Consider the following 14,499-nt stretch of genomic DNA (forward strand, 5'->3'; position numbering starts at 1 on the left):
GGATAAATGAATGTTAAAACAAACCAACAAAACAAAATTTACTGAATTATAAAAAATATATTGTCTTGGTTTATCTTAAAACAAATATAAAATGCATTCTTTACAGCAGGTTGTGGCCTGTGTTGCTATTTAAAGAAGTGCGGTGGTACAGATGGAGTTCAGTGGAGCAGTAGTAGGAGCTGCAGGGATTAACCCTGAGTGAAATTAAACATTGAACCTTTCAAGCCATAGTCTTACAGCAGAGTGTATGGGGAAAGCCCCTTCGATAAACAAGAGCTTTTCATTCTTTTCTGCACGCTTTCAATCAAACAAAACAGCAAAAAGGCCTAGATTTAGACTGTGATAGCGGATTGAGAAAAAAAGACTATTATTGTACAAAGAGTCACCTTTTTTTCGGAAAAGGTATACAATTATGACAAGCTGTCAATTACTTAGCAAATTTGATGTTATATGTGTTACGCTGCGATTATTATGCAGTCTCTTATGCCACATCAGGTAGTATACATCCTGCCCTCTTTCTCACTTCACAAACTCATCCTCTCACCACAAACCAGAAGAGCTACAGAGCTCATTTTTTCACAACAATTTGAGTCCTTCAATTTATTTGAATTTTTATGCATCACTATCTTACTATATTCTCACAGATCAACCAGTTTAACAAATTGTGCACAAGCTGCCACACCCCTAATACTTCACACTCACAAATAGATGTAATTGTTTGTTAAGAACCTCATGTCTCTGTGGCCAAACTGTTGTTCGAGCTCACCTTTTTTTCTTTTTGTTGGTGGTCGTGCTCAACTGAGGCATATCCTGAATAAAAACAAACAACAACAACTGTTATGAAGATGATTTATAGTGCATTGTCAGATTCAGACCCATTTAATTTAGATGAAATGGGTTAAAGGGGCTAAATTTGGATGCCACACAGTGTAGTACCAAAGCAGATGCCACAAGGGGTTTTAATCAGCTTTTAACAAAGCTGGGGCAATCTGCTACTTCGCCACTTAATTTGTGACATTTTATAATTGATTTGCCAACTTTTCAAGCTGTGTCTGTCTCATGCACCTTATATTCTCATCGCTTAAACTTTAAAGTACTACCTTTGGGATATCAGAAATGAGAATCAATGTCGCAAGATTCTGGAACTAAAGCTAAATATGTCTTTGAAAGAAAAGGTATGCAGGGAAAATGAGTAATAAACCTTAACTTAATTAGGTCAAAAGCAAAACCAAGACGAAACCGGGACTAAACCAAGACAAAAACGGATCTAAATAAACATACCACAGAAATAGACTTCCCGGAGCCTCTCCATTTCTTGTGATCGTCGAGCAGGACCGCAGGACTTCCAGAGCGGCTCACAGTGCGACTACAGGGGCGACTAGAGGCGCGGCTCGGGACAGGCTGTGGCGGAACGTCACTAGAGTTCTGCACCGCCTCATATAAACTGTCCATGGATCCCTCCTGATAGAAAACATACAGATGTTAGTCATTGGAATATTAGTAAAAGAAATAAAAAGAATATATGTATACATGTTTTTTTCCCGTTGCTTTTCGTTACATTTTTGCTATTTTGAAACGTGCTTCAGAGGTTAAATGAAAATCTTTCAGTGCTCTCGGTCATTTGTTTTAATAATTTGGGCGATCATCATGAACAGATGTTACATTTTGGCAAGAACCCCGTTTGAGCTGGGTTTAATCACTGTGTGTGTGGGCACAAAATGTTCTCAAATTAATCAGATTTTCAAAAATGATTAAACTCCTCCCTGTTTATGGATGCGAGCCACATCAGACATACCAGCATTTTGTTTAGATTTGCTGTGTTGACATATTAATCAGTTTGTGAGCTTGTCCTCGGAGCATAGACCTCAGTTGAAATATGTATATTTCTAAGCCGCTGGCATTTTGTTTTGCTGATTCACAGTCCTTTGAGGAATGTTATGTTATTTGCCTCATTCTGTCTGGTGTATAAATCTAAAACACAGTTTAGCTTTTTGATTAAAGCATGGAAGCAGAATATTATGCAGCATTTAGCCAACTTGGTCATACGGTTGATAACAGCTGCATTATAACAGTGCATAAAGAAGGATGGGCAATGATTTTCTTTCCGTTGCCTTCAGAGAGGAGACTGTGAAGTCTACGCAGCAGGTAGCCTGAAGCCTGAAGAACAGCTTCACCCGGCTGTCAAGAAGCTAAACTCTCACCCTTTCATTGTACTCAAGCCCCACAAAGACACTGCCCCTAAGGTTTTGCAAATGTAATTTGGAAAGGTTAGAAGTCACATAATGTGCTATTAACAAGATAATCTGTGAATTTATTGCTTTACTTAACACTCGTATGGTGTTATTTTATTTATTTTATTTTATGGAAAATAGAAAGAGAAGAAAAACACAGTTCAGTTTTCTGATTCTTATCGCTCTTAACAGAGCACCAGTGGGGTTGCTTGTTGTGGCCGGATGCGTCCTCATAATCCTGTCAGCAATAGACATCTGGCCCAAGAGCCAAGACATTCATGCCCTGTCCACGTGGAGCTGCTGCAGCATCTGAGGCGCCATATGGGACGTCCTGCACTAGGTTACCTGGCACACTTGACATGCAATTCACAACATGGGCGAAGCTCACCATTTCAGTTCTCCTAACAGGTACATTTCTGCAACTTTGTAATTCAGTGAGTGAAGAAACATTAAAATTGCAAATAAGTTGTACTGTAGTGACTATGGTCATTCACAATATGCTCTACCTGCAAGAATATTAAAGCTCTAATCTTTTTAGAGTGAAATGTAGCCTAAAGTTAAAACTGTATTGTTTACAACTAAATTTGTAGATAAAACTTTGACTGTTAAGCCTATAAAGATACATTATTAATTGAGACAAAAGATAAACTACACTAGAACAGCACTAAACCAATCTAACCCAGAAATAGTTTAGTGAAGGGAAAAATATGTTTTATTGCATGACAAATAAACTTGTCCTTGTTCTGAACTTAATAACTAAAGTCTCAAATATAATTTACCAATTCAAAAACAATGAATAATAAGCCAATGTGCCAGTGCCAATAAAGGCACTGTGCCAATGGCAAAAATTCATTAGGCTATTAAGATCAATGTGTAGGCTCAGGTGGAATAAGTTCAGGTTGTCTTTCACTTTCATTACTCTGTTGAAACCAGCTCTACACCTGTCAAAGACTAACACTGCACGGCCTACCAGAGTAAAAGGTAAGACCTGCACGTACCAGTGAGAAGCAGAAGAGGTTCATGTTGGAGGTCGGTCCTGGAGGAGAGGTTCCCGAGGAGACCGCGTGGAGCAGAGCGGTGATCGGACGCAGAGCGAGACAGCAGCTCAGCGGGTGTGCGTCCTCGGTCCCTGCTGTCTGTCAGATTAATACCACAGTGAAATCCCTGCGCTAATCCAATAGATGGACCACCATTACTCTCCGGCCTAAAGCAGGCTGAGGCTCACTCTTGACAACACGCCCACTGTGGCGCAAAGGTATATACACTTTGTTTTGATTGATGCAGTGGCGTGTCCAGACCTTTTTTCTGGGGTGGCCCCAGGGTAGCAATTGTTTTTTCCGGGGTGGCACCAGGAGTGGAGGGGGACATTAAAAATGTCCGGTTATTTTACAGCTTTAGGTCTAAGTTTACAACAAATTACAACAACAACAACCAGAAGCCAAAAGAAGCACAACAAAGTTTGGAGCAAATGCCATTTAATACTAGTGAGGTAGAATCTTCTTGTTAGACCAACCAACCAAAATCCAAGCTGGGCCACCACTAACTAATGCTTGCACCACAACAAAATTGGTTTGGATTTTGTTACTTACAAAATGCCAGTCAGCATTATGTTTTGCTTAGTAATAGCAATGGCCATTGTGCCAGCATGCACTATAACATTAGTATTCATTTTGTTTTGTATTCTATAAAGAAGGTATAGTCTTAACGCATTGAGTTGCCCTAGGGTAGCTTAGCAGAAATCAGGGGTGGCCCGGGCCACGGCTACATTTTTCCGATACCAGTACTTAATCGATACTTGGTTTACGATACCTATACCTGTCCTGCACAATACTTTTTTTTTATACTAAAATAATAACAAAATAATGATGTTAATTTATTCCATAAAAAATATTTTTTTAACAATGTACAACCATGTAACTTCCTTTAATGCTGCCCCATCCATCCATCCATCCATTTTCTTCCGCTTTATCCGGGGCCGGGTCGCGGGGGCAGCAGTCTCAGCAGAGATGCCCAAACTTCCCGATCCACACACACCTCCTCCAGCTGTTCTGGGGGGACCCCGAGGCGACACCAGGCCAGCTCGGAGACATAGTCCCACCACCGTGTCCTGGGCCTTCCACGAGGCCTTGTCCCACTAGGACATGCCTGGAACACCTCCCGCGGGAGGCGACCAGGAGACATCCGAAACAGATGCCCGAGCCACCTCAGCTGGCTCCTTTCGACGTGAAGGAGCAGCGACTCTACTCCGAGCTCCTCCCGGGTAACTGAGCTCCTCACCCGATCTCGGAGGGTGCGCCCAGCCACCCTGCGAAGGAAACTCATTTCGGCCGCTTGTATTCGCGATCTTGTCCTTTCGGTCATGACCCAAATCTCATGACCATAGGTGAGGGTGGGAACGTAGATCGATCGGTAAATCGAGAGCTTTGCCCTCCGATGCTGCCCCAGGACCAAAATTAGCCTCTTAAGATATTATATTTTTTCTAGGCCCTGAGCACTTTCTAGTGGCATCATTTTATATAATAGATTAAAAGGTGTTGCTGTGTGATGGCGTAAGTATTAATCTCTCTTGATCTAGTATGCAGACAAACAGCTGCAAAGATTACACTTACTATGACCTATATTCACTCTGACGTGTCAAACTATAATACTTCATCTGTGTCAATGAATGAAAGAATTCCTCATTGAGAGCACAAGTCAGTGATTTTGTGTTTAGATTCTGTGGTACACAAACATTGTGTAAGTCATCTTCACAGATGGGTAGCTTTTGGAGTTTTTTGACTTGGGGAATAAAGGTTTCAAATCATTTGTTTTGGATCACTGAGGCCTTTAATGAAAATTATGAAAGTGCATATCCTATATAGGCAAATTCACAGGGGCCCACAGTTTAAATTTTCTTCCAAAAATCCTGACTTTAGCAGGAATTTAGCCTGCTAAAGTCAGGATTTGGCTTGTGTGTCTGCTGCCTGCCAAAAGTAAAAGTAGATGAAATGGAACACTTTCTCCTCTTTACCCTTCAGGAACATGAAGATTTACCTTCTGAGCTAGAGGGAGACAAGAGTGAACTTGGAACGTTTGCAAGTACATGTATATGCAAACGTTAGTATACATTTATTTTCATTTTTAATGTCTCATACAATCAAGAATATTTTTCCATTTATTCAACATTTTGAATGTGTGCTATTTCTTCTGTACTCCACACTGTTGGCTTGAGTTGCTCCCTTTAATTGTCTGTAATGAAAAAAAATCTGCAAAATGTGCATATAAAATTCCATATTCTGCTGTCACATGTACAAATACCTGGTTTCCTCGTATTTCCTCTCTCGATATGACGTGCTCTGCTTCATCAGGTAAAGGAGGACCATGTCACAGAAAAATGCCCCCTGTAACACATTTTACTTTCATACTCTTTTTTCCTCCTTTGGGATCATAGCCCAGAGTGTCCCAGTGAGAGAGAAAAAAGCTTTGCCTGGTGGTTGATTCCAAACTGGCTGTTATTTGCAAGAGGATCCTGCCTTGCTTACTTGTGTTAGATAGTGGAAAAACAGGCATGAGCTTCTAGGCAGAAAAAGGGGACAACCAAGGGCTTGTTAGCCCCCAGGGTAGGTTATCATGTAGCCATTTACAGGCTGGTGCAAATGCAGAAGTAATCAACCTCAGCAGTCAGTGAGTCACCATTCACAGACTCATGCAGGATGTATGGCTCACAGAATAGTGTTCAATGTGCAAACTGTGGGGTTGGTTTCTGCACTACACTACTATTTGATCTCTACTTTTAGTACTACTGTACCCTTCTCATTGTTGCGTCACTTCCCTTGGGGCAGTACTATGAGCATGTTCACTATGCTTAGTTAGTGGTTTATCTATGGCTTGACAAAACGGCAGAAAAAACAACTTTTTCAAAAACAAACAAATCAGTCGGTGAATCTTTCACATCCTGTTGACAGTTTCAAATGTCCTCTAGGTGGTTTTCCCAATAAAACAGTCTAGCATATCATTTACAATATTGATGCATATGCAAGAGATCTGCTTCATTCTCCATAGGCTTCCAAAGAAAAAAGAAAGATGATTGCACTGCATCAAGAGAAAATAGTGGAAGCGTAAGAGGCCAGCTAATCTTATTAGCAAAACTTTGTACCACAATTTTAAATAATTCAAGTTGTGATTGCTTGATTGAATAATTGATCAAATAAATTTGACTGCAAAATGGAACGCATCTCCAGAATTGTGCCCATCTTGCCTTCTCCTAATTCAGGTTCAGTTTACTACTGCAACTAAAACTACTAAAACTACTACTATTACTACTACTACTACTACTACTACTTCTCATATTACTACATTTAACCATTGTTAACCCCAAAACAAGAATAACTTACCGCCCCCATCAAAGCCAGCCCAGAGCCAACATTGATTATTGTTGGGATGATGCTGAATTTCCCTGCCTGCAGACACACAAATAAAGTATAAAGATTTCACCTTTACACAAAATATTTTTTGAATGCAATCCCCACCTTTCCGTGTACCATAATGTTGAATCGAACACCGTAGACTTTGAACAGCGATCGATAGGTTTCACCAGCATTAGTTTTATAGTAACGCGTGTGTCTGATGCAAAAACACAGGCATGTCAGTCAATGTATAAACTATCCTCAGATAAAATGTAAAGATAAAGAGACACATAGCCTTACCTGAAATTGAATCCCATTGCAATGCTTTTGTTGGAGACAGTGGTGTCCAGGCGGGTGAAGTGATACTGGGGATGGCACCTGGAGTAGCCTTTGTCAAGATCACAGTCCCAGTCAATCATTATACCAACAGATCCACCCTGAAAACATGAATTACATTTCACATTTGCATTAAAAACTTTTAGTGGTTTTAGTGGTTAATATCATACAAATTACAAAACATTTTTCAGGGGGAAAAAGTACTGGACTTACGTAAATGGCCATGTCTTGAAAGTTGTATCCAGCTCTTCTGGTCAGGTCCCCAAGACGGAAAATGGGGCAATATGGATGAACCTCTTGATCATATCGGCATTTCTTTAAATAAGAGTCGTCACTTGTTTCGAGAACATTGGACCTAAAATACGCAATGATATAACACTATTTCTTATTATCAAGGAAGGGCATCATCCCACTTTTTTGAAGAAATGGAGCTGGAAAAATTACAATTATATACATAAAAGAACAAATCTGGAATACAGTGCAGGGTAAAATTACTTACTTTGAAAACAAAAATTTGGGAAACTGTATGAAATTCCTGATGTAGATGGTGAAGTTTTCGGCATTTGACAGTAGTGCACGCCTACAAAACCACAGTATTAGAATAGCACTACTTTATTTACCATTGAAGATTATTGTTATTACTCACTGTGGCTTGTACTGCTTCTCAACAGGACACCAGCTGTAGATTTCACATGTCCCAGTTGAATTTATATCACTCCTTATGCACTGACCAGTCATCATTCCTAGAAAGAAAAAACACATTTTATAAGCTTAGATAGAATTTATTCCAAATGTGTTCAAGATTACTACTCACCATGTCCAGATGTGACTGTGTGTCCTTCTCTACAGTCTTTATCAGTTTGACATTGACCATTCAGAACTTTAGAGCTCTAAGAAAATAAAAACATATATTTAGTGTGAAAGTGTTGCTCCTGCCAAATATTGCCTCAAGTACAAGAGCAAACAAAGTTAAACATGTACTATATTTCTGTTCAGTACAAGGAAAGGAAGGAAGGTAATTGTATCTCCATCACAAGTGTGTTAGTTTCAAAGGGCAGTGCCATTGGCCATGATGAATGTTGTATACACAGACATGTTTTATGGCTGGTCATATGTCTCACATACAGCAGGGTTCTTGACCATAACAGGCCTGGTTTATACATACCAGGGAGCTACTGCACATTCATTCGCATGATCCTATTTAGTCAGAAGTGGAAAAAGTAATTCAGATAAATATTGCTGTATGAACTACTTTTTTGTGCTATTATTGGCGTGTTTATATTCTTCTATAGAAACTATAGCTGCCCCAAAGTTGATCCTTTTTAGTTACTGACCTGCAGGGATATTACATTTATAGAATTTTACCTCCGCGCAGAGCCCCAACTTCTGGTTTGGAGTCTCCAAGAAATTGGTCACAACAAAAAAGACAGCTTCACCCTGAGGCAACAAACAGAATTGAATCCAGCATAATTATTTGTGTTTGTGCTTTTTACTTACTTGTGGAGGGATGACATAGTCCTCAGGGCCCCAGACCAGGACCCCGGACTCGCTGGTGTTCGTGACAGAGACGCCTTTAAGTTTAGTGATGACTGAGCTCTGGATGGACTCATCCGTCTCCTGGTAGCCTTTCTTACTCACAAAAACCCACCTGCCACAGAAATATCATCACTTTGGTTTTTAATTGCAGCTTAGTGCAGTGTGAAGACAAGTTGTTATAGAATATGCATAAAAACATCAGGTCCAAGCACTCATCGTTTGCAAAAGCAGAAAATACTTTATTTGCCTTCATCAGGGTGTGTGTGTGGAGACACAGAATACAACAGTTTGTAGTGTGTGACATCAGGTGTGCAGCCAGGGCATTGAGACACATGCTGTCATAGGCCTTTCGGACACAAGAGGTAGACATTTCATCTTCAGCTTAGTGGCAACAGGACAAGACATTGTGAAAATCAACACTATAAAAACAAGACAGGTCCGGATCTTCATTCAGGGGAATTTTGTTGCACTAAGGCCATAGATCCAATATGCTTCTCTTTGTCTTAGGCATAAGATTTTATCACTACCCCTGGTATTTAAAGTGCTAACCTCGATGAGTGCCTGGACCTGATCTTTTTATACATATTCAATTGCCTCTTTCCATGAGCTCCGTCTGTTTGCTGGACACCAGTAGCTCCCTGTTCTACTTTCTATTGGTTATAGAATAGTTTAAAAGATATTCATAATTGATCAAAAAGAAAACTTACCCAATGATGTATCCAATGATTGTGAGCTGAATAAGTCTGTACAAAATCCCAACTTTCTTGTTTTTTGCCACAATGTATTTCTCAGTTTTATAGTCGCACAAGGAGATGAGACGTGCCTTAGAGCAGCTCCCGGCCATCACTGAGCCTGAGCCAGAGCCATCTCCTTTTGTGGAAGAAAGAAGAGCTCACGCCCACAACAAAAGCTTTATCATTAGCATTCAACAGATATTGTGTTTGATCCTCCATTGATGTCATTACAAACAAACACAAAATGTATAGATGTGATTATACACAAAACTTTGTATAGATTATATCATAAGAATTTAACAAAAATAATGACAGCCCTTGAATGGAATGAATTGTTGGCCTCAATGCTGTTGATATATAAAGCCTTTTTGAGAAGTGGTCTGGAGCTTTACAGACACATTGGTTTGATCTGGTTAACAAAACGATCACACTAAATCTGCACCTCTTATTTTCAACCATAAATCTTTCTAAATGTATTTGTTGCAGATCAGTCAATTCAAGATTCAGTAGCCTATATAGTTTCCGGTGTCAAACTCTTCAAGGGTCTTTCTGTGGTTTTCTCTCATGATGCACTACAGTTAACATTCTCTGCAAATGCTCATTGTGCAACATGGAGCGAAAGAGCATGTGCGCTTTCCTCTTAGTCCTGTGGTGTCTGCGCGCTTCTGCCGATGGTGAGCCTAATTTATAAAGACGATACTTACAGTGATAAAAAAAAAATACATATTTGAAAATGGCATGAGGATTTGTATTTGATTTGTTAGAAAATAAGATTTCAAAATGATTGTTTTTGTAATGCAGCGCAAGTAAGAAGCTTCTTTGTTATTTTCTACTTCTGTTGACATTCGTATTTTAATAGTAAAGCTATTTTTAGGCTATATCCATCTGCAGTAAGGCCGTCTAGTTACCATCTACCTCAAAGAAAAACACTTTTCTTAAATGCTTTCAGATGATCTCCAGTTAAACTGCGATGTGCCGACCAACCGCATGTGTGAGACCCTCCGCCTCAGCCCCGCACTGGGCTCCTCTTTGCTCCTGCCCTGTAACTGCACCCCAGACCCTCATGATGCCGCCTCCTGGACTCACTTCCCCAATGTAACCGTGGTAACTGTGAAGTCATCAGGACGGATCAACTTCTTTGACCCCAGATTTGGAAGAATACACGCTTTTCCAAATCAGGGCTCACGAGGGAACTATTCCATCTCCATCGATAACATCAACTACACCGACCTGGGGTGTTACCGATGCCTTAGTCGGGACAAATGTGTTCTTGTGGATTTGGCCCTAAAAAAAGGTACGTTAAAAAAAAAGGTAGGCAATAGAGCGTCACAAACTGTTAAGATTTATGTGATTCCTAGTCCATAATGAATATGATCAGATAAGACAATATGGTAGCACTTTATAATAAGGTTACATGAAGTCATGCATGAATAACATGAAATTATGTATAAAATAATGCATAATTTCATGATGTATTCATGCATGATATCATGACTCATGAGTTAACATGACTTCATGTTCTTTCATAGATGACTTCATGCATGAATTAATTTAGTAACTACTGTAATGAATTCATGAGAAAATGTTAATATATCATGATCTTAGAATCATAAACAAAAACATTAACTAATCGTAATTATGAAGTTTATGCATAAATATCATGATTCATCATGATTTTAAAGAAAATTAGTTTGGAAGTTTAACCTTAATCTACCACTTACTGCTGTAATTAACTCATCATTAGCTAATCCTTAGTTCATTCATGTATGTATGATGATTGCGTCCCCTATATCAGGGGTAGGCAAGTTTGTGTCATGGAGGGCTGATTTTCTTAATTTCCAAAACGCCAAGAGCCGAAACTCACAATTTTGGCCCAAAGTAAAGCCCATTTTTTCAACAAATATACGTTTTGCACAAAATATATGACCTAATGCAGTGTTTTGCTGGGAAATGTGAAAATATTGACAGTATTTTTCACATTTTAGAGTCATTTTCACGTCTTTGGTGTCTGATTTATGAAGAAATGTTTCTTCAAAATTGTCTTGGGGGCCAAAGGTTTTATGCTGGAGGGCCAAATTTGGCCCCCGGGCCTGACGTTGCCTACCCCTGCCCTATACTAAAGTGATGCACTTGTATGCTATGGACAATAATCAAGGTGTTTATTGGACAAAACAAATACAAATATTAAAACTGTCCACAGCAAGTTATGGGTTTAACTTAAGTTAATGTTTTGTGTGTCTATTTAATTTACATTACATCAACATAAACACTAATTGAGATTGAGATTGAGATTACAAATAGAGGTAGGGGCCGATGCTGATATATACCGCCGATATTTTTCGCCAATTTAAAAAAAGTCTTGATTATAATCCAATTTTGTATTATTGTAAATGTGTGAAATTTAATTGACCACAAAACATTAGCTTAAGTTAAACCCATAAATTACTGTGGACAGTTATAAATTATAATGTCTTTGATGTTTGTGTTTGTTTTGTCCAATAAACACCGTGATTATTGTCCATAGCATACAAGTGCATCACTTTAGTATAGGGGACGCAATCATCATACGTACATGAATGAACTAAGGATTAGCTAATGATGAGTTAATTACAGCAGTAAGTGGTAGATTAAGGTTAAACTTCCAAACTAATTTCCTTAAAAATCATGATGAATCATGATATTCATACATAAACTTCATAATAACAATTAGTTAATGTTTTTGTTAAAAAATCTAAATGTTTTAGGGAATTCATCATGATTCTAAGATCATGATATATTAACATTTTCTCATGAATTCATTACAGTAGTTACTTAATTAATTCATGCAAGTCATCTATGAAAGAACATGAAGTCAAGTTAACTCATGATGAGTCCTGATATCGTCATGCATGAATACATCATGAAATCCTGCATTATTTCATACATAATTTCATGTTATTCATGCATGACTTCATGTAACCTTATTATAAAGTGTTACTGACAATGCACTGTCTGGTCAAAACAACAACAACTCAGTCACAACAACAGTCATCAAATAAAAGTCACGCATTAATGTTTTGTTGAACCACTTTTGATCCCCTGAAATCCACTGATGGAATGACCAATGTTTAAATCTAATTTAGTCATGGTTTAGTCCTACTTACAACCTGTTTTAGCCGTAGTTTTGAACTTATCCTTTTATATGCTTTACGTCTGGTGGAACTTGGAGAGCAAAATATCTTCTTCGATGGTATTTGGTGTGAAAAGTTCGAAAACAATGACATAAGAGAAACAAGTGTATGTCATGTTTCCAGAGTACACACATACTTAATGTTTGCATTTGATTGTGTCTTTAAGCACCTCTAATTGAACGTGTTTTAAGTATGACAGTTGACCAAAGATTGAGCTTGGGGTTTCCTGTCTTTGCATTTCTCTAAAGCCACAATCTGCCTGTGCTTTTCAGAGTCAGACATCTGGTTGTTTCCATTTTACATTTACATTATCTCTGGTGTGGCTACTTTCATTGTACTGAGTGTGGGATGCTTCCTCTGTGTCAAATGCATCTGTAAGTACAGCTTATTATAAGGATACAATTCAATTCATAATATAATGAACAGAGCCCAGTATGTTTTTGCTTTTTCAGTCAAAAGAAATGATGGATCAGAGGAGAATCACATTATCACAATCCATGACGCCAATGATGGTAAGCACTGCAATACTGTTGAATGTTGTTATATGAAGTATCATTGAAGTCAAATAAAAAGTGTAAAGAACTTACTTAAAGAAATCTCCTCTTGCTACTGCTTGACTATACTACAATCCCTTTTAAATTACTATCCAATTTGCTGCAAGGTTTTAAGCTTTGTCATTTATTAGTTGAGTTGTCAGTGGAAAAGTGAACAAAAGCTAATTTTCTCATTTCAGATTCAAGCTCTCGAGCTCAGGAGATGGGGAGGGTGTCAGGGGACGGACAGCCGCAAGACGCACACCATCCAGGATCCGGTTCGTATTAAAAAATGACTCAATACAAAACATTTCATGTGAATGAAAAGAATGTGAATGTCTTTCTTTTATAGCTTCATATGGAAATCCCAGTGTGTACGGTAAGTTTCATGCTGAACAAACTGGACAAGTTTTTAATGCAAAATATTAAGTACAGTTATGAAAATAATTAACTTGACGCTAGTATGAGGAAAGGTTTTACTGACTCTCCTTGTGCTATACTACAGTATTACCACTACTATTATTACTGTCTGCAATCATCAATTAAGAACTGTTTTTCCAAATCTCCAATGAACATGTTTCTTATTCTTCTTTATGCAGAGAACAATATTTGTGTTGAAGAAGAGCCTGATTACCTAAATGAAATACCAGCACATTACAATATGAACAGAGAGGAAGCCAGCCACAGTGGTCAGTTTGTGAGGGGGGAGAGCCAGAGAACCAAGCAAAGATTTCACACTGGTAAACAACTGAATGGTGATTTTTGGGCTATTTGTTAACAACTTTATTCATCTGTAATGTTATTTTTTGTCCATTAGAACTATTTGCCAGATTGCGCCAAGCTAGTATTCGCAAACACCACTATGGTAAGTTATGTGAGAATTGCACCCAATATTGTAACAGTTCAAGAGTGATCTATAAATAACTCTTGAACTGCATTTTACTCAGTCAATCAAGATGAACTCCACAAGCAGCTGGAAACTGTGTCAGCAAAAGGTATTAGACAATGCTCTGTAAAATAATGTGACAAAGTTTTATTGAAATTTCACTGCTGACGTCTCACTTTTGAACAGGTGCCCATCAGAAGAAAGCCGAACAATGTGAGTGTTTCTAAACCGAGACCCCAGTAAAATTCTATTCATAAACGTTACATTTCTCTTTTGTAGATCGTCAGTACCCGAATCCGATATATAACAGGACCCCGGACAGCCTTGACCAAATGTAGATGCAGCTGACTCTACTTTATTTTCCCTTCACTTTAATGTAGGGTCCAGAGTATCAATGTTTATAAGTTCTTAGATCTATGATGGAAAAAAAAAAGTGAAGAGTTGTCTTTGATTAAATATATAATCTTAAATAACTATTGTTCCCACTCCCTTTTAGACAGAATTGTTCATTATGTTACATGCGACTGTTGTCTGCCTTCTATTCTTTGTGTTGTTGCCTAAAATAAATGAATGAAAATTTAAATATTGTAATAGAAAAACACTGATTATTACAAATGCAACACCAAAACCGTCTCAAAAATACAAAGTATAAGCACAGTGCTCATGACCTGGCAAGAGCCAGATTGAT

The 14,499-nt window shown here is 38.4% G+C and overlaps 2 protein-coding genes across 3 annotated transcripts; one reads left to right on the forward strand and one right to left on the reverse strand.

The window, feature by feature from the left end:
• The first annotated feature begins 3,272 nt into the window (after nucleotides 1-3,272).
• On the forward strand, nucleotides 3,273-14,425 carry LOC306979348 (uncharacterized protein). 2 transcript variants are annotated; one of them, XM_079578243.1, is made up of 11 exons: nucleotides 3,273-3,486; nucleotides 10,172-10,516; nucleotides 12,665-12,766; nucleotides 12,845-12,904; nucleotides 13,126-13,203; nucleotides 13,278-13,304; nucleotides 13,525-13,665; nucleotides 13,743-13,790; nucleotides 13,873-13,920; nucleotides 13,998-14,024; nucleotides 14,091-14,425. In XM_079578243.1, exons 2-11 carry the CDS (start codon nucleotides 10,210-10,212, stop codon nucleotides 14,147-14,149), a joined length of 897 nt encoding a protein of 298 aa, XP_079434369.1. In that variant the 5' UTR covers nucleotides 3,273-3,486; nucleotides 10,172-10,209; the 3' UTR covers nucleotides 14,150-14,425. The 2 variants fall into 2 exon arrangements, with proteins under 2 accessions (XP_079434369.1, XP_079434368.1); XM_079578242.1 differs by lacking the exon at nucleotides 3,273-3,486 and adding an exon at nucleotides 9,838-9,896.
• LOC306963639 (P2X purinoceptor 5-like) lies at nucleotides 5,383-9,332 on the reverse strand (the record flags this gene model as incomplete). Its single annotated transcript, XM_079557244.1, has 12 exons — nucleotides 5,383-5,459; nucleotides 5,529-5,611; nucleotides 6,605-6,670; nucleotides 6,740-6,833; nucleotides 6,917-7,053; nucleotides 7,166-7,307; nucleotides 7,452-7,532; nucleotides 7,599-7,695; nucleotides 7,767-7,842; nucleotides 8,318-8,389; nucleotides 8,450-8,600; nucleotides 9,196-9,332. The coding sequence occupies 12 exons, from the start codon at nucleotides 9,330-9,332 to the stop codon at nucleotides 5,390-5,392; spliced, it is 1,206 nt and encodes a 401-aa protein (XP_079413370.1). The 3' UTR covers nucleotides 5,383-5,389.
• Nucleotides 14,426-14,499: the final 74 nt, after the last annotated feature.

The sequence above is a fragment of the Gobius niger genome (assembly GCF_951799975.1).
Source record: "Gobius niger genome assembly, chromosome: 1".
Classification (NCBI taxonomy): Eukaryota; Metazoa; Chordata; class Actinopteri; order Gobiiformes; family Gobiidae; genus Gobius; species Gobius niger.